Source organism: Notothenia rossii (genome assembly GCF_949606895.1).
Source record: "Notothenia rossii genome assembly, chromosome: 9".
Classification (NCBI taxonomy): domain Eukaryota; kingdom Metazoa; phylum Chordata; class Actinopteri; order Perciformes; family Nototheniidae; genus Notothenia; species Notothenia rossii.
In genome coordinates this window covers 78,285,170-78,304,839 of record NC_136907.1, presented here as the reverse complement: position 1 = coordinate 78,304,839, position 19,670 = coordinate 78,285,170, and the positions used below count along the sequence as shown (strand labels likewise).

The 19,670-nt window shown below is 40.0% G+C and overlaps 4 protein-coding genes and 1 long non-coding RNA gene across 5 annotated transcripts; all 5 read right to left on the bottom strand.

Annotated features, from left to right (window-relative positions):
* Nucleotides 1-1,042: 1,042 nt before the first annotated feature.
* Nucleotides 1,043-1,560, bottom strand: LOC307020655 (histone H3.2). Its single transcript, XM_079652182.1, has one exon. The coding sequence runs from the start codon at nt 1,544-1,546 to the stop codon at nt 1,136-1,138; it is 411 nt and encodes a 136-aa protein (XP_079508308.1). The 5' UTR covers nt 1,547-1,560; the 3' UTR covers nt 1,043-1,135.
* Nucleotides 1,561-2,542: 982 nt separating this feature from the next.
* LOC307020672 (histone H2B 1.2-like) lies at nt 2,543-3,124 on the bottom strand. The gene has a single exon (XM_079652199.1). It carries the CDS (start codon nt 3,113-3,115, stop codon nt 2,735-2,737), a length of 381 nt encoding a protein of 126 aa, XP_079508325.1. The 5' UTR covers nt 3,116-3,124; the 3' UTR covers nt 2,543-2,734.
* A 1,478-nt stretch (nt 3,125-4,602) lies between these two features.
* LOC307020648 (uncharacterized protein) lies at nt 4,603-6,721 on the bottom strand. The gene is made up of 4 exons (XM_079652172.1): nt 6,669-6,721; nt 6,307-6,393; nt 5,245-5,832; nt 4,603-4,896 (listed from the first exon to the last, which is right to left on the bottom strand). Exons 1-4 carry the CDS (start codon nt 6,718-6,720, stop codon nt 4,730-4,732), a joined length of 894 nt encoding a protein of 297 aa, XP_079508298.1. The 5' UTR covers nt 6,721; the 3' UTR covers nt 4,603-4,729.
* A 6,931-nt stretch (nt 6,722-13,652) lies between these two features.
* Nucleotides 13,653-15,375, bottom strand: LOC307020684. The gene is made up of 3 exons (XR_013802952.1): nt 15,082-15,375; nt 14,288-14,367; nt 13,653-13,758 (listed from the first exon to the last, which is right to left on the bottom strand). It is a non-coding gene; the product is annotated as an uncharacterized lncRNA (long non-coding RNA).
* Nucleotides 15,376-15,955: 580 nt separating this feature from the next.
* On the bottom strand, nt 15,956-17,739 carry LOC307019971 (histone H1-like; the record flags this gene model as incomplete). Its single annotated transcript, XM_079651067.1, has 1 exon — nt 15,956-17,739. Exon 1 carries the CDS (start codon nt 16,574-16,576, stop codon nt 15,956-15,958), a length of 621 nt encoding a protein of 206 aa, XP_079507193.1. The 5' UTR covers nt 16,577-17,739.
* Nucleotides 17,740-19,670: the final 1,931 nt, after the last annotated feature.

Here is a 19,670-nt window from a genome sequence, read left to right as displayed (position 1 = left end):
TACTTGTTATCTACCTCACTTCCTTCTAGATGTTACACTTGTTTCATAAATAAATTAGGATAAGATGGACCTTTATTCACCCCTGCTTGTGGATATTCAGGATGTAAAGCAGAAACAGAGTCAGAGTGAAAAACAGGACAGTACAGATTCACAAGGAAAACAAATGATACACAAATAAAGTAATATAGTAACTGTTGTGATAAATACATATTTGGGTTTGGATTGTTAGATATTATGTACATGTAAGTGTGCAGGTGTTTGTACAAACAGTACAGTTACTGTTACTTGGTCACAGGTTTGGCCCCTGGCTGTTCAGCCTGACGGCTCCAGCCACAGAGGACTGTCCGAGGAGGGATGAGTCTGAGGGTGGACGTACTCCTCATATTTATATCCCCCTGAATGTGTTCCTGTTTTTTTTATCAATCAATCAATCAATCAATGTTTATTTATATAGCCCAATATCACAAATGTTACATTTGTCTCAGTGGACTTCACAGTGTGTACAGAATATCAGTATGACAATACGACACCCTCTGTCCTTAGACCCTCACATCGTACAAGGAAAAACTTCCAGAGAAAACCCACAGTTTAAATGGAAAAATGGGAGAAACCTCAGGGAGAGCAACAGAGGAGGGATCCCTCTCCCAGGACGGACAGACGTGCAATAGATGCCGTGTGTAAATTGAAAAGATAATACATTTGCAACATAGGTAGTCCAAATGTTTGGAAATGCATGTGTGTATAATAAGAAGATGAATCCACGAGGATATCCATCCAGAACTTATGATCCAGGACCACAGCCACGACTCAAGATTTATTGAGTTTATTAAGGAATATACGTATAACTTGAGGCTCTTGGGTTTTAGAACTTTATAACATATTTGTCTATAAATAGTTTAGATGATCCATAATTGACATAAGCTTGTGTTTACACTGACCTGTTACTCACATATTATTGTCTTTGTAACTTCAGTAAACAACCTGAAACATTTCCTATGTTTCATTCATCACGGTAGTTAACCAAAAATAATAAGAACCAGTGTCATCCTAATAATGAGTAGGATTGAAACTCTTTGAAAATGTGTGTGGCTCTTAAAAGAGCCGTTGTGTCTGGGTGTTCTGGTCTAAGGTCAGTTTAAGCCCTCTCCCCGCGGATACGGCGAGCCAGCTGGATGTCCTTAGGCATGATGGTGACCCTCTTGGCGTGGATGGCGCACAGGTTGGTGTCCTCGAACAGGCCAACCAGGTAAGCCTCGCTGGACTCTTGAAGAGCCATGACGGCGGAGCTCTGGAAGCGCAGGTCGGTCTTGAAGTCCTGAGCGATCTCCCTCACCAGACGCTGGAAGGGCAGCTTGCGGATCAGCAGCTCGGTGGACTTCTGGTAGCGGCGGATCTCCCTCAGAGCCACGGTACCGGGCCTGTAACGGTGAGGTTTCTTCACTCCGCCGGTGGCCGGGGCGCTCTTACGAGCAGCCTTGGTGGCCAGCTGCTTCCTGGGAGCCTTTCCTCCGGTGGATTTACGCGCTGTCTGCTTGGTTCTGGCCATTGTAGTTTCTCGGTGTTCACAGTGAGAGAAGGAGTGCTGTGTATCTGTGAGCAGTGGCTTTATAAAGGAGCTGCCGGAGCAGGGCAGCGCTGATTGGTGCAGGCCGGGAGACACGTGTGCTGTAGCTGCTTTACTATTGGACAATGTAAACCACTCCTCCACAGGGGATGATCCGGGGGCACCTCAAATGAACTTTTGTTTAGTTTAGGGAGAAATAAATATGATTAAATATAATATAACGATAACCCTGTCATTTTCTAATGTATAACCATGATTTAATTTGTAGTGAAAAAACTCGCTCTGAAATAAAGGAATCATTTAGTCAACAACACTAAACATCTGCCCAAAAGTTAAATATGAGAATTAACAACAGTTACAACCCAAAGGAATGAATTCATTAATAATGTAGTGTGCAGAAACAGTCTTTAAATGGCACCAGCTTTTAGTGTGAGTGTAAGACGTCAAATGAATACCTATTAGCAAATCAATCATGATCTTCTGCAGTAAAATTAGATCACCTTATAAAAGTATGAGTTTATTTGTGTGGAAGATGTAGGTATACAGCCTACTTATTCATATTGAATGTATGTGCCCATATGAATGTTGTTTATATGTATTATTTATTTCACAAGCATTTGCAAAGCATTTTTCGTTTGTGTTTTTGACATTACAGATTGGTGAAATGATTCTCTTCTATCTCATTAAACCCCATCACTTTGTATTACCGGTGTCAATCATTCAAGGGAGACTTTAAGTGTCAGCAAGAAACACCATTTGGATTGTTGTTAGAGCACATTTGAGTTTGTGGTGGCAGAGGGACAACATTTAATAAAGTGTTTATTTGTCCCCTTTAAAGATTTGCTAAGATAAAGATTACCACTTAGCATTTTCTCTCAGGGTTGCAGTAAAATAACCACCATATTTCCTTCATATTGTGACATGTATTCATTTTGGAAAAAGAAACACCAGTGAGGTGGTATAAACAAGTATAGTGAAGAATGGACGATATTCAATCATGGTTTATCTTGCTTTACAAAGCATTCTGTTTAAATAAGATGTTTACTTTAGTGTAATAAGCTATTTAGATTGCTGGTGGAGTAGTTATAGAGTATAACAGGATGAGCTCTTTGGATGGGTTGGGTGGCTCTTAAAAGAGCCTTTGTGATGTTGGTAGGTCAGCAGCAGAGTTTACTTGGAGCTGGTGTACTTGGTCACGGCCTTGGTGCCCTCAGACACGGCGTGTTTAGCCAGCTCTCCAGGCAGCAGCAGGCGGACAGCGGTCTGGATCTCCCTGGAGGTGATGGTGGAGCGCTTGTTGTAGTGAGCCAGACGAGAAGCCTCACCGGCGATGCGCTCAAAGATGTCACTCACGAAGCAGTTCATGATGCCCATGGCCTTGGAGGAGATGCCGGTGTCGGGGTGGACCTGCTTCATCACCTTGTAGACGTAGATGGCGTAGCTCTCCTTCCTGGACTTTCTCCTTTTCTTTCCAGTCTTGCTGACGCTCTTAGCGACGGCTTTCTTTGAGCCCTTCTTGGCCGCTTTCACGGGGGGTGCATCCGCAGGCATGATGTGAGAGTGAGGTTGGTCAGACTCGGTGCCTCTCAGACACAGCGCGGTCTATTTATATTCCCTCGATGCAAATATAGCTGTGCTGTTGCTCGCACGGGATTGGTTATCGTCTGCGCATGACTGAACCTATGATGTACTTTGATCTGAACCCCCCTGTTTTATGTCTTATCCCTGTAGTTTGGTAGCCACTGGAATCTGATTGAATCAAGGGATCTTATTTAGCTGTGATGTAACACAACCAAGGGTCCTTCTATAATTGAATTAATGATATATATACATATATATATGTATATATCATGTTTCCCGATATCTGTTTTTCTTATGTCTGTTCGTTTTAATCTGTGTCTATGTTGTAGTCAGTGACTTTTTAAATGCCTTTGTGATGTGCTGTGAAGGTCTTCCTGGAGAATGTGATCCGTGATGCCGTCACCTACACCGAGCACACCAAGAGAAAGACGATGACCGCCATGGATGTGGTGTATGCCCTGAAGAGGCAGGGCCGCACTCTGTGCTTCGGAGGTTAAACATCTACACCCTGACTGGAAAAACAATGGCTCTTTTAAGAGCCACCCAAATTACTCAAAGAGTTGGTTTCTTTCGGCAACATCACACATTTTTCAGTCAATGAACATTATATCAAACCTACATTTCATCTCCAAATCTGAGGTCTTGCTAGGTTACTTGATGTTAAAAATGTTAACCATTTCACAATGTTGTTTATCCGACATCCTAGATGTACAAATCAATATGTCCGTAGACTCGTAGAGGATAAAGTCTCAACAACTACAGCCCCAACCACGACTGCTCCCCTTTTATCTTTACATTACATGTCACTTGTTCGACGCTTTTATCCAAAGCCACTTACATACTCAATACTACCAGTAGGCTACAGGAACGGGAAGGAGCACGCCTACGGGTTTTACTCGTTATGAGACTCTAGAAAAACCCTCAAAATGTCCTCGCAAATGTCTCGTCATTTTGGCGAATTTAAAGCATTTTTTAACGGTGCCGATTCAGTTGTTATTTTTTTAGAAATGTGTGTTTCTGGCAAATACAGATTGAAAATAAATGCAGAAAATAAAATGAACATTTATATTTTGAGTGAAAGGTTTAGAAGATTGTCAAACCCTGAATTGGGCATACCAAGTTTATATTCTTGAATTTTCTTTTGAGTCTAAATTGTTATTATAATAGACCACCTTTTTACCATCTTGTTATAGTCCAGCACATAGAAGTGCATATGGACTTCAGACTAACCTGCAATAAAGGCTGCATTTGGAAGGATGGCAAGGTTTTCTGATGAACATTTTTCTAAATATTGCACATTTAATCTTCTCCCTTATACTGACATGACCGATGTATGCTAATCCTATGTAGTATGATCGTTTTTTAAAATACTTTCCTAGTGCATATGAGCTTTTATTGGACTGTTATGGGAAGATTTATGCATGATAAGAGCCAAGCATTGCAATACAAACATTGGATTGACTGATTTAAGAAATGTATACACATTTTATTATATTGCTGCTAAGATAACATCTCAGATATCAAGCTCTCCAAGGCACTCAAAATAGACGAGATTAATCTATGCAGTATTGAATATCTCCTCGCTCATCGTCCCGTTGGACTTTTCCTTTTCGTCGTCCCGTTGAACTTTTCCTCGTCGCTCATCGTCCAGTTGAACTTTTCCTTGTCGCTCATCGTCTCGTTGAACTTTTCCTCGTCGCTCATCGTCCCGTTCAACAACTGCTCGTCTACTTCATGGGTATCCAGGAGTGCTGAAAAAACATTTGTGTCATAAATGACGGACGTCAAGACAATAAATGATGTTCTCTAGACTGAAATCACAGCATGAAGTCTTCTGTACTAGTCCCTCAAGGGACTGGTTACTTAATAAATCCTGTATTTGTGAAAAAAAAAAAGAGCGATGTTGGCAGTGAATTCAGCAACCAAACATTGATGCATTAACTTACAAGACATGCAAGTCGTTTGTTTTAGCTCTTATACACATGATTAGTTTGACATTGCTGTGTTTCAGATTAAAATCATACATTTCACAGATTTCAGATCTTTTACACAACCTTTATGCGACACATACTGTTGTCTTTTTGGCCTTTAGAGCTCACCTTCGTGCTCATGCTGGATACCCCCCGTCGTGCTGTTGTTCTGCTGGACGTTACCCGTTGTGCCGTTGTCCATGGGGACCAGGTTCTGCTGGACACCCCCCTTCGTTGCTTCGCCCCAAATGACAAACCGGTTCTTGACGTCCCCAGTCGTGGATTCCCCCCCAATGATGACCCATTTTGGGACATCCCCCTCCTTGGCCACTCCCCTAATGACGACCCGGTTCTGGACAGTCTCTGCTGTGGCGGTTTCGCTAATGACGATCAGGTTCTGTACGCTCCCCGTCTTGGCTTTGTCCTTAATGATGACCAAGTTCTGGACGCCCCCCGCAGTGGCGTTTCCCCTAATGACGACCCGGTTCTGGACGTCCTCAGTTGTGGAGTCGCCTCCTATGATGACCCATTTTAGGTCACGCCCCGCAGTGGAATTTCCCCTAATGACGACCCGGTTCTGGACGGCCCCCGCCGTCCCGTTGTCCCTCTTTACGACCTGGTTCTGGACATTTGTTGTCTCGTTGACGCTCTGGGGCATTTGTTCAGGATTCTGGTGACCAGACGCCTCAGCTTCCACGTCATTGGGTTCCAGTTGTACTGAAAGAAAGGCGATTGATTAACAACCAAAATAAATCACGTGATGTTATACGTCGACTGAAATCAGAGCGTGAATTGTTCTGTAGTTTTCTTTTAGTTCTTGTTTTTTTTTATGTGGCATTTGTTGGATTGAAGACCGTTTTTAAGATCAATTCTCAAAGTTGTTCAATTTGGCACGATATTTCTCAAACGCATGGAATCAACATGTACAATATATCATGGGATGGCCATCAAATACAAAAATCTTCCCAATTTCAAGTTTTTTTAAACCAGTTTAAAGCCACATCACCCCAGAGTGTTCCTCAAGGGCTGGGTGTCTTAACTTGGTATAAGAAATGCAGATATCATAATGTATTAAACCCTTTTATACACGGTTTAAATATCTTGAGTTAATCTTATATTTCCCAGCTTTCAGATCATTTTCACCACTTTAATGCGCCACGTACTGTTGACCTTTTAGCCTTCAGGGCTCACCTTCTCTAGCATCTTGGTCTAACATGGACTCCATCGCCTGGAAAAGTGCAAAGGCTTTCTTTAAGGAGATCTCATCGGGAGACAGATCTGTAGGACACAGTATAATTAAAGGTTTAGTGTCAGACAGAGAGAAGAAACACTTCATTCAATCAAATGTTTTCAACTCTCAGTCTCTTCTGCAGCTTATATTCACCAGCTGGAAAACCAGAGACTGTGGACAAGGAACATGCTGTTAAATCAAACATTATTCCTTCATCTTCAATACAATTATCAAACAGGTAAATATTGCAATTGATATTCGATTTGCGATATTTGTTTTTAAGCGACCCAACGGAAGTTTAATGTAAAATGTGGCCAAATACCTCTGGCCAGGCAAACAGTCAGCACACAGACGGACATCCAAACAGCTGCCATCTCTGCAGTTTTCCAAGAGAGTGTTGCCTGAGCACCAGCCAGCTTTAAAGGAGGGAATCCTCCAGCAGCTGCTGCTGATCAGCACTGATTGTCTCTCTGCACAGAGGAAAACACCATTTATTAAACTCTGAGAATGAGGAGTTTTTCATGGAGCTTGTTGTGCATTTATGATTAGTAGAGACCATCCTTTTAAATTAACATTATGTTCAAATCAGTAAAATAATATTGCATTTGAGAGGGTATAGTAACTACAACAAATACCAAGCCCAGAATAAATCTGTATTTCCTGTGTTAATAAATCTGTATTTCCTGTCTTAATAAATCTATATTTCCTGTCTCTGCAGATATGAGGGAGCCGGTGTTTGAGTTCATCCGCCCCCTGGTGTACCACCCCCCCCCCCCCCAGCTCAAACACCCCCACCGGCAGCCGCTCCGTTACCTGGACAGGTACAGGATTGGGAAGGAACACACCTACGGAATTTACTAGTTATGAGACTCTAGGGGAGGCGTGTGGTGCAGTGGTTTGTGCGTTGGTGTTCGGATCAAGAGGTCACAGGTTCAAACCCCACTGCAGTCAGCATGTCATTGTGTCCCTGGGTAAGACACTTCACCCCAAACTGCTCCTGTGGGGATATCCCACAGTATTGAGAATGTAAGTCGCTTTAGATAAAAGCGTCTAACAAGTGACATGTGATGTGATGACTCTAGAAATACAGGTTTCAAATTTGTAATCACTCTTTGTCTTCATGGTTGTCGCTGATAATTGTATCAGATAATAACGGTCAATCACACCAAATGATTGTGTTGAAGAAGTGACTTTGCTAACGTCCCTCTGTGTCCCATTGTCTCTGAAACCCTCATTAAAATAATACAGGTACAAATGTATAGGTCATCTATCTTTTGGTTTAGTGTCTCACACTGCCTCGTTGAAGCTGTTACTTTCCAAACTTTTCTACATTTCCAAACCTTATTTGTTTGTGTTAGGAATCAAGGCTGGTATTTAGACATCTGAACCTATTAATCCAAATGCCTATAGATAGATGTTTGGGGTTTCTATCCAACACTGGCTTTCTAAACCTCCAAACTCTTCTACCTTTTCCAAGCTTAATTGTCGGAGCTGTAAACCAAGGATGGTGTTTAGGCATTTGAATAAATAAATACACCTTTTAAAACTTTAAACTTGCCAACTCTTGTTCACAACACTTTCACCTGCATTGGACAGGGCACTTTAATATAACAGTAAATAAACCAGAGTTCCCGTTAGAATATTTTTTCGCTGGTCATCATGTTCGTTAAAGTTTAAATCTTCCGGACTCAATTTGAAAAGTGCCAGTCAAAGGTCTTCTTTGTTATTTATTGAGATTTAAAACAAATTGATATGATTCTATATCAAACAAACTAATAATAGTAGATTAACTATTCAAAAGTGTACAGTAATTTACAATAGCACAGGAATAATAAACGGAGTGCTCTCTCCCTCTCCTGACAGCCCGCCTGTATCATGCAGCTCACGGATCAGTAATGAGTGACCCGACAATAAAACTAAACATATCTATAACTAGATTAGGTAGTTTGAGAGGTAATTCAAATAGCTACATGTGATATTCTAACCTGTAGTGTGTGTTTTGTTCCGCTCACCACTGCATGTGATCATGCAACACACTCTCACTCCATAATCGTCCAGGAGCGACGTTTGGTCAGGGTCCCGTGGCGTGCAGTTGTGACGCTCCTAGGCTCCTTCAGCTTCATAAAGGGACGCAAATAGCTTTCAACTGATTGCAATGTATTCCCATCTGCGGCGCGATTTGACGCTCACGGAAGCACCGCATTCGTTTGTGTCGGCTGCCCTTAAAGGCAATGTGAGCGTCCATTCCCATTGAATAATGGAGAATTGCACACCCGGAAGTAAGTACACCCATATTTGTCGATTGATTTTACAGTGATATCTGCACTACTCATCGACTAAAAAACACCAGATTATCCTTGTTAATTACACAACATTGATTGGTTTAAATTGTGTCAAATGCTTTTGTATTTTTCCCCTTCAATTCGGAGAAACAAATATTTTTTCGGAGTAAAGGATGGCAGAACACCCAGAATCCCCAGCTATCGTTTAGGACTACACCTTGTGCTCTGTTTGACAAACCCCGTTTTTTTTTCACCATTCATTCCAATGGCTGGCGTCTATGTCACGTGATCTTCAAATGTGTCCCTGCAGAAGAAAAAAACATAGCCGAACTTCGTTTTATTCTCGGTGGAAAATGCCTATTTTGGCTATTTTGGCTATTCTTAGATTGGCAAGATATAGATGGGTGACTTGGTCCATGTGGCTTTCTGTCGTCCATCTTCGTTTAGAGACATGTATCATGCACTTACACTGACTTGGCACTGAGTAGCAGTGTATGGGATGATGCAATAGGGTCCTATGTAGTAGCTGATTGTGCAACCATGCAAAAAGATAAATGCATATAAAAAAAAACACATTTTGAATAGTTGTCCACTGTAGTGACCTCTGTGCATGAAATGGATCATTACTCGTTATTCTCTACTACTAGTTAATTAAAAACTGTATATAATTGCTATTTTGCACATCCCTTTTAAGATTTCAAGATTTTCAAAGGTTTATTGACATATCATATACACAACTACGGTGTAGTTATGCAATGAATGAAAAACTTGGGTCACAGGTTTCTCAACAGTGCATTACAAGACATCTATCAATATGTGAATACCTCCACCATTAAACTGTCAAATTCTGCACATTTCTTATACTATCTACATACATAAGAGTATAATTAATGTGTATAATATCGGTTAAAATAAGTGCTTCAACATAGTTAACATTGCAGGAAAGCAATATATTAGACGTTAAGTACTTTGTCAGGCTTAATATGTATCTGTAGATAGATACCACTAAAGCTTTTTTCTTATTTGAAAGAAGACCTTAATCTAAAGTATTATTTAATGTTTAAATAAAGGTTAATTAGTTTGTCTGTTTTCACATCTTCATATTAATATCTTTGTACATCTTGCACTAAACTGTTTTATTGTAGAGATCACTTACAGCAGTGGTTCTCAACTGGTGACTCAACGTTGGACTGGAAGTAACGGAGACCATAAACGGTTTTGAAAACTTCTGTCACGTAGTGATCATCTTCTCAATAAAACATCTTTGCTGATGTTTTTTCGAGTCTTCTGGCCAATCAGAATCAAGATTGTTGCCGGAAGTCACCACGGAGAATAACTTTGCGGGAGAACTCTTCTTAATACATCCATGGGTACAACTTCAGATACAAATGAACACATAATGAAATATGACACCCGGTTTGATGATTGACAGGTCACAGAACAATGGGGGCTATCTACCCTTACCCACAGTTTAAAGTAAGTCACACAGACTATCTCCTCTTTACTCTTCTCGCAGCAAGATGTCGGAACAAAGTGAAAACAAAACAATGGCATAAAATATTATTAATATGTCGGGTAGTAATAGATTTATTTATTTTCTTCTCAGAGTGCACCAGAATGCATAGTTTATGTTAGTATTTCTAAAAATCTCCTGGGGGAGAATCCCCCCAGACCCCCCTGCTGGGGTTGGGTTTACAGCATGTGTGCCTTTTTATATAGCTCAGCTTTGATTCCATCATCTCATTAAACCTTTTTTAAAAGCATACTTTAGTTCTGTGAAGGGTTATAAGGGATATATGCACTGTACTTCACTTTTATTAATAGTATAGGCTGAAAAGCGTATATATTACAGCACGTTTTTTTGTTGAATAGATTTCAGTGCTTCAAAATGTTGGGTCGCGATGTATTGACCAAGTAAAAAGTGGGTCCCGAGGCCTGACCAGTTGAGAACCACTGACTTACAATATCTTCTTGATTTTTTATATTCTATATTTCTATCATTGACCTTCTACTTTCCCCCTATGAAAGTATGTACTCTTAACAAAGATAATTAAATAACATGCTTTAACCACTAGGCGGTGCACACATCATACTAATAGTAACTTTGTATTATTAGTGTAGGACACCTATGTATGTATAACATCTGAAGATGTGTGGTTTTATTCATGTTTTTACATAATTTTACAGGATATTGCTATACTATTTCTCGTGTTTTACTTCTACACATTAATATCTGATTTGTAAAACATCACAAACAGAAAGGTATATCCGTCATTTAATGGTAAGCTATTGAAATTGTGATTCCATATATGTGTCTCCCATCCCCCAAATCCCCTGACTATTCTCTCAACTCAGTATTTACATTCTTGTATTCAAAGAAAATCAGTAATATCTTTAAAAACGTGCATTGCGGCTAAAACATCCAATCAGCGAGCTGAGGATCTTTCCTACATCTGATTCCGGTATGGTTCCTGTAATGAGAGTTCAACATTTATGCTACATTGAAGGGTGGAATTGACTACACATCTTCAGAAACATAATTTGCTTCAGATATAACTCATAGCAAATAAAGTATAAAAATATAAGTAATAAAAATATAAAACACTGGCATTTAATTTACGTTAGAATAAATAGAATGGTTTCGAACAATAGATGAGAGTAAAATCTACGTCACTTTACAGCCCCTCCCACTTTTGGGGAAACCAACGCTGTCATTTGAACAGCGATCAAGCCTGAAGCCAAAGAACTCTTCTTTTACTGTCTTTTCTCCTTAGAGGAAGTACAGTAACACGTAACTCTGGATTTGTTTTAATGTTTGAGGTGCAATAAACGACACAGCAGCTACAGCTGGCGAAATTAAAGCCTGGCTTACTGATTTTAATTCAACCATATATCGAGCCGGATTCACGATTTCAAATGTGTGCTCTAAAATGATATTTATAAATTACTATTATCATTATTATAAGTAAGAGAATAAATGGCAAAGATATGTAGAACATAAACTTATTTAAGATACGTTCATAACAAACGTAACGTGCGAGAAAATACGTTTCTAGCTAAACGTAATTGAGAATGCAGTTTAGTTCTGTGGGAACGTAATTTTTAGGAGATAGGGTTGGACTTTTTTTGTATGAATTTATGTTTCATCCAATCACAGAGCTTGTTGACTTATCACGAGGTTTGTCAAAGCGGACAGGCGTTGTCACAATAGCTGGGGATTGTGGGTAGTGTAGTCTCTTTGGTGCTCCGCATTTCAGAGAAAACAAGTTGTTTCTCAGAATTGAAGGGGAAAAAAACAAAAGCATTGTGCACAATTTAAACCTATCAATGTCGTTTAATTAACAAGGATAATCTGGTGTTTTTGAGTTGATGAGTAGTGCAGATATCACTGTCAAATCAATCAGGAGTAAGAAGAATACTAACTTCCGGGTGTACAATTCTCCGTTATCCAATGGGAATGGACACTCACATTGCCTTTAAGAGCTGCCGACATAAACGGGTGCCGTCAAATACCGCCGCAGATGGGAATACATTGCAATCAGTTGAAAGCTCTTTTCGTCCGTTTATGAAGCGGAAGGAGCCTCGGCGCGTCCCAACTGCACGCCACTGTCACCCTGACCAAGCGTCGCTCCTGGACGTTTAGGGAGTGAGAGTGTGTCGATCTGTCCAGCTGCAGGTGCAGAGTATAGACTGTATATATAAATGGATGTAGGGTCCGTGACGTCACCCATAGGATTTTGCAGTTGCCGAGAAGCCCTTAGTAGGCGGAGTCGGCCACTAACGGCTCGACAATGACGTCAGAGTTCAACTCCCGCCTTCTCCAGCCTGCTCCAAATAAGGGCAAAGAGGCGGAGCCGAGGCGGGACCCGCTGCCACCGAGCTGGAAGTTCCAGAGCTAGCTGAAGCTACCAAGCTAAGCTAACATGCTCCCCATCTGCTCACTGCCGTGGCATTTTACGTTTCTAAGGTAAGCGGACATGAAACTACTCAGCAAAACTATAAATAATAATCTAAGTTATTGAGATTTTAGCATAATACTTCAGAATCTTAAAATCCCTTAACGTTTGTATGCAATTGTGCTAAATTCAACACTGGAATCAAGCAAATATTAATGTTATTTATATTTTGATATCACTTAATTATACGTTTAATACATTTAAGTCAAGCTAAGGTACATGTGATGGTAGCTAGTTAGTGCTCTTACCTGTGAGGCCTCCTCCAAACAGCATAATAACCAGACTGTATCATTAAAACTAAGTACCAGTTCTAGATCCTTGACTTTAGACAAACAATTCAAAAGACAACATGTATTTAAAGACCAATCTTTATTTGAATGTGCCTCTTAACCTGATATATTAGTTATACAGTAATAGTATTGACAATCTAAACAAATTTAGCAACTCAACAGTCAACTTTATGTTTCTTATTGTCTAAAGCATTTGTTATTTTCATTTTCCCCCTCTCATATTCAGTGTGGACGGATTGAGACAGCGTGGTGTCCAGAAAACTGCAGAGACTTCAGGGAGAAACCTCCGTGTGATGGACGTCCTGTCTGTTTGTTTGGCCCGGAGAGGACTGAGGGTCTTTCCTCAGCGAGGGGGACCAGGCCTGATGGAGGAGCCCATGCTGGGCAAAGTTGATACCAACTGCACAGGCCTAGTCTGTCACTTTATTTGACTAAATGTGTTTACTTGTACATTTAATAGTTTTACACCTTCTGTCCATATGTGCTTTTTATTTAAAACATGTTTGATTAAGTTTTGGTTCACATTTCAATAAATTGTATTTGTATTTGCACTCCTTTTGTCCATTATTCTTACTGAAAATGTTAGATTACACATTCACATCTGACTGAAGATTGGCCCCTATTATTTGTGACGTTGCAAACTCTGCGGTACAAGGCACAAGTGATGTGAAGCTCATAAAGCGAGGCAAATAGAAATAATTAGCGGATGGAGTGTAGATGTGGAAATAGGTGCATTCGATCAGCTGACTGTTTTTACAACAAAAGTAGTTTCTTAGTGTACTGGGCCTAAAATCTCATAGCATTAGCTTTTAATGTTCCTCTTGGATGTTCTTCTTGACCCTCAGAGAAGGAGAAAATGTTGTGTCTTTCAGGCATGTCCTTTCCTAACAAAAATGACAGGAAACATAAAACATATTATTGCAGAACAAGTGTGTTATTTATGAAAGCGGTGTGTTTGTGTGTTTAGGGGCTGTAGATATAATTATTTTGTAATTGTAATGTTTTTTTTTTAATTCAACAGTGAGCTACAAAGACAATCAGATTAAGAATGAAATAATATTTAACTGTTATCAAAACGTAATGCAACTGTAGAAGCTTGCTCTGTCGTCTCACTGAAATAATAACTTTTACCACGTTTTTTTAACAATATTGAGAGATAAATAGTAGCAGTTCTCACTGTGTTAAATATCTTTGCCTTCAATACATTAAATTAGAAAGCTGAAAAAATCATATTGCTTGTTAACATCTAAATGTAACTTCTTGCATGGAAAAAACCCTCAACTTCACTGGTGTGTAGGTGATCTAGTATTGTTTAATGGAATGTATATCAGTGTATTAAAGTAAATAATTTATTTATTTAAACCAATATCTTTCTTGATTCTTTGTACAGTATGAAAAAAATAGTCTTTATACCTGAGCTGAAGTTCACTGCTGTGAGGAATCCAGTTATGTCTCTCACTCTCTGGTCCAGCCTGTCTGCATCACCTGGACACCTTAAACAAACAGATATATATGTAAAGTACCATGTGTACAAACAATATAACTGATTCTCTTCTGTTGAACATGTTGGATTGTGTATTGTCCGAGTCAGGGTCCTTTTTATTCTACTGTAACTTTGGAAGTCGTGTTACCAATGCTTACTGTTTATTTGATACCCATTTGGTAATGCAATTCATAAAAACAAGAAGGTTTGGGTTCGTTCTTCAGATATGACTGACGTTAACGTGTAAGCTCAATAATGAACTCCAGCTCAACCAACCATATTGTAATATCTAAGTAATCGTCTTGAAATATGACATTAATAATTGTAATATACACACAGCTTATTGTGAGGTTGGTTTCACATACACTACTTCGACATTAGCTTGTCTACATACTTGAGCATAGCCAATTTAAATTAACCTTAGCGATGCATACAGTTCCTACCTACATAATAAAATATCTCTAAATTACAAGGATGACCTTATTTTATCAACCTCAAACAGAAGCCGTTTGTTGTACAGTATTATCCCACTTTACGCTTAACACTTGTCTATTTCGTTTTAACCTTTATAAATATAGTCTATGATTTTAACTTGGAGGCTACTATTAGCATCGTTAGCACCGATGTAGCTACCACTCGCTTACACGCTAACCCAAGCCTTAACATTAATTACGTAGCTGATTAAAATCATTAACACATAAATAAGTACTCGAATTTCACTTACCGCAAAACCGCATTCATGCACCGTCTGTTTCAACCGCAGAGCGAGTCACAATAGTCCGATATATAAGCATGAAGAACAAACAAACACGGCCGGGGGCAAGTTGTGTTCCCTGGATGAGCTGAACAGGCAGAGTGCCTGTAGCTTCACGGAGCAGGTAGCAGAGAGACAAGAAGCTAGCAGCAGAAGGCACTTGACAGAGCCGTCAATCAATGTGACCACGCCCTAATTTATTTTAAGACCTAATATAAATAAAAGGGTCGTGTTAGAAAACAATTCACTCACAGATCCATAATCATGGAGGTGGAATCTAACTATATTAATAATAATATTTATTGCATCCATGGGTAGAAACATGTTATTTTCTGCTGTAAAGTTGGACATTTTAACATGGGGGTCTATGGAAATTGCTCCTTTCTGCAGTCAGTCCCTATCGGCCAATATATGAACTGCAGTGTGTTGCACTTCCGTATTGGCGTCCCGGCTCTTCCCCAGAGTTTGCCGCTTGGTGCGAAGGGTGGTGAGATTAATAGTTCATGTGTAGTAAAAACACATTTAATATAATAATAGTATGTCATTATGAAATATGTATTTAAGGGATAATGATTTAGAGAGAATATGTAAGTAGATGTCTTGAAAAAAACAGAATGAAATGTATTGTACTAAGAGGAAATAGATGAATGTAGTATACCAGGTAACATGTTATTCATGTTTCATTCAAGTTATCTTTATATCAGTTATTAACTTCTTGTAAAAAAAATAAGATACTCTGGTGTTGCAAAATATAAACATGTACTATTTAAACAGGAGAAGTGCTCTTTTGGTGTATGTGGGTGGCTCTTAAAAGAGCCTTTTGTAGATGAAGCAGATGATCTGTTTACTTCTTCGCTGCTTTCCTGGCTGGTGCCTTCTTCGCTGCTTTGGCAGCTGGTTTAACCACCTTCTTCACAGCTTTATTGGGGGTTAAGGTCTTCTTGGGGGTAGCTGCCTTCTTGGGTGCTGCCTTCTTGGGTGCTGCCTTCTTCTTCGGGCTCTTAGTGATCTTCTTCACGGGGCTTTTCTTGGCAGGAGTAGCAGGCTTCTTCGCCTTCTTGGGTGTTGCCTTCTTGGCTGCTGGCTTCTTAGCGGCGGGTTTCTTCGCTGCTGCTGCCGGCTTCTTGGCTTTGGCTGCGGGCTTCTTCGCTACCTTCTTGGGCTTCTCGGCGGGCTTGGCCGCCTTGAAGGAGCCGCTGGCTCCGGTTCCCTTGACCTGCACCAGGGCTCCATTCTCCACCAACTTCTTCACGGCGCGTTTCACCTGGTTGGCGTTGTCGATGCCTTTAACGGCCAGCTCTTTCTTCAGGGCGACATAGGAAATCCCTTTACGCTCCTTGGAGGCGGTGACGGCTTTCAGTACGAGATCAGCGGCGCTGGGGCCCGCCTTCTTCGGCTTGGTGGCTCTCTTCCTCGGGGACTTGGCCGGTGCGGCGGCGGCGGGAGCGGGAGCGGATTCTGCCATGTTGCTTTAAAAGTGGATTCTCAGGACTCGGTGAGACTGAGAGAGAAATCCCAGCAAAGAGCGGAACTTAAACACACCATGAGAACCGTAGAGACTCAATCGCAGCCTGTCTCACAGGAGCAGCAGGCATACTGTGCCACTTTGTGTTTTCTCTTCACGAACAAATGTAATAAAATCACACCTGGAGGAAACAATATATTGTAAAATTCACCTTAAACGATAGCAAAGGAGCTTCTCTTCTTGTAAAAATGAAATTAACCTCAATATTGTGTTATTATTTTAATGGGAAGCCTTTCAACCTCCCTCAAATGCTGCCGTGTGAGTCGTAAATATGTGACTTTCCTCTCTAATTTCCCTCTTAAATGCTTTAAAATGCTTTCAAATTCGACTTGAACTAGTTGGGCATAGAAATAAGATGTTTGGTTAAAGACCTAACCTAAAACAAGTTTACTAATATAAATATGTTTATGTTAAACAGAGGTTAGTTTTGTCTCTGCAAACACACTCAAAAGAGTCGTGGGATTGTACTCCGTTTCTGATCGAGAGTGGGTATGTTTTCTTTTACACTTCACTAATTTAGGATAATTTAACTTAATTTAACACTTTGATAACATTTAGACCTATATTTTCTTCTTCAGAAAACTAAGTAACCTGTTTGCCTGCTACATTTATTTTTTCCGATAACACGTCAATCATATAAAGTGCATTCATCTATAATTTATCATATCACTTTTATGATTTGTATTTATACATTTTGCGTCTTTTAATTTCGTATGTTTAACTTTAAAAGACACAGCAGAAACACATTTACAAAAAACACTCACAATTGGAACATTTAAATCGGGGGCTGTTTTTGAGAAACTTGATTACTTTAGAGTTATTTGTTACACTCATTAAAGACTATTACAATAAAATCACTAAATCTGCTCCAATAAACACCTTTAATAAACTTTAGACTCAGAAGATTAGAGACTTTAAATAGGCTTCTTGGTGTTTTGGCTCCACACATGTCTGACTAGGATTTTAACTTTATTTACTATTTAACACCGGTTAAAGGTGCTTGTTTCTTTCTCTCATTGTGTTCTGCATACTCTTAAAATAAGGCATTATCTTCTGACTGTTTATCACATGTATTCTTAAGGTCACGATGAATGACTAGCAGTTTCACCACAATACATTGTTTTTATTCAGAAATGTTAATCAAATAACATTAGAAATAAAATAAATTGAAGGAAAAGAAGATGTACTTTTCTGTATTTAGTCGACACATAACCTGAAAACCCTTTAAAATAACTTAATCTATGTATGTTTTTGTTTTTTGCCTTAAAGAGCATCTTGCGGGTGTTTTTTTTTTCTACATGTATGCTTAAACTTGCTTGAAAATTACAATTCAAAAACGGAATGTAGGATTTGATATGTTTTACGAGACATAAGGGCAGGAATTCTGAGGGAAAGGAGCAATTTTGAGCTCTGCTCTTAAAAACGGCTTTTTTTTTAGGTCATATGTCAAATGCGTCATATCACACAGGGTAAACATCTCCGCTCTCTGACTGCGGGTATAGTTAGTAGTTACGTTGAGTTGAGCGGTTGTGTTTTAGTGAGCTGGTATTTTTCGGTAGTTTAACATTGTATTTCACCATTTGTAATCATGGTGCAGTATTGTGTTTGTGGAGGTTGCACAAATACCAGCCTGTCAGGACATCGAGTCCACAGTAAAAAGGACCGGAGCTAGCGTTCGTTCCTGGGTGCGTTGTGCATCCACCTCCCTGCAGCACACACTCTCCACAGCTTTATCAGGAAACCTTATTACTTCTCTCTCTCCCCCCCCCCCCACTTCGCTGCTCTCTCTCTCTCTCCCCTCTGGTACACGGCACCGTAAGACATAGTGTGGAGTTGCATTAGGTAATGCTGTGGTGACTGTACTGCTCCAGCCGTCTCCTTTGTGTTTGTTTGTTTCCCCCTGTCTGTTGTTTGTGTGTGCGTGGTGGCTGTCACTCCTGGCTCCCGGCTCAACCTCCACTCACCTGCTGCAATCAGCTGTGCACCCTCCCCGATTTCACACCTGCTTTCCATCAAGCCATTTACAACGGCATATCAACGGAGGCTCCACAACCTTTCTCCGCCAGATCGTCAAGTATCAGCCGTATCTCGCGTCTCCCCTCCGGTACCGTAGTGTGGAGTTGCATTAGGTAACGCGAGATACGGCTGATACTTGCGCATTAGTTTCTGTTATGGATCAGGATCAAGAGTCCTGCCAGTAACGTTACTATATGATCAATGCTACGTTAGTTATAGCCTGATATATGATAGCTAACTTCACAATGTTGTGATGTGACGTTAGCTAACATTCTGTAGCTAACGCCGGTCATTCACCAAGATAGCTGCCCAGTTCTCCACTGGTTCTCCTCACACCACAGCTCAATTTCTCTCCGATGGCCGTTATTTATTCTAATCCTTGGCTGCTCCTGGTCTCTTGGACGCCTAGCAGGCTCATAAGGTTGTGGTCCGTCATATGCATTTGAATATTCATGTTCAACTTCTTCTGTGTGTCGAAACTAGCATTGGGATCCATGTTTATTAATACGTTACACCGGCCGCTCTCCCTCTTGTTTCCCCCATGTTACGTCACACGCGGGAGGTGACGTGCCGAGGCTTTTTTATGCGGAAGTGAACATTTCTTACAAAAACGAAGCCAGATGTCACTGTAGTGTATATTTCTGTATATTTTTTTGAAAATCTAGTGTATTCATCATTTTCCTACACATTTATTCACAGGTGTCTTTAACCTGGAAGTTGCTCTTTAAGTACTTCTTACATGAATCTTGTGATGCACCAACTTGAACACACCCGTAATTGGGTGATTTGGGTCTTGAAACAGACAGCCTCTTTCAGGCTTAAAGCCTGAGTCCAAATAAACATCACTACAATAAACAATATTTCTTTGTACATTCTGTTTTTGTCCATCTTATTCTATTTACACCTATATAGACTCTTTCATTTACTTGGTCACTTAAAGCATTCTCTGCATTATTGAGATTATTGTATTAATTATTATTTATGTTTTATTATTATTTATGTATCAAGTTTACTTCAC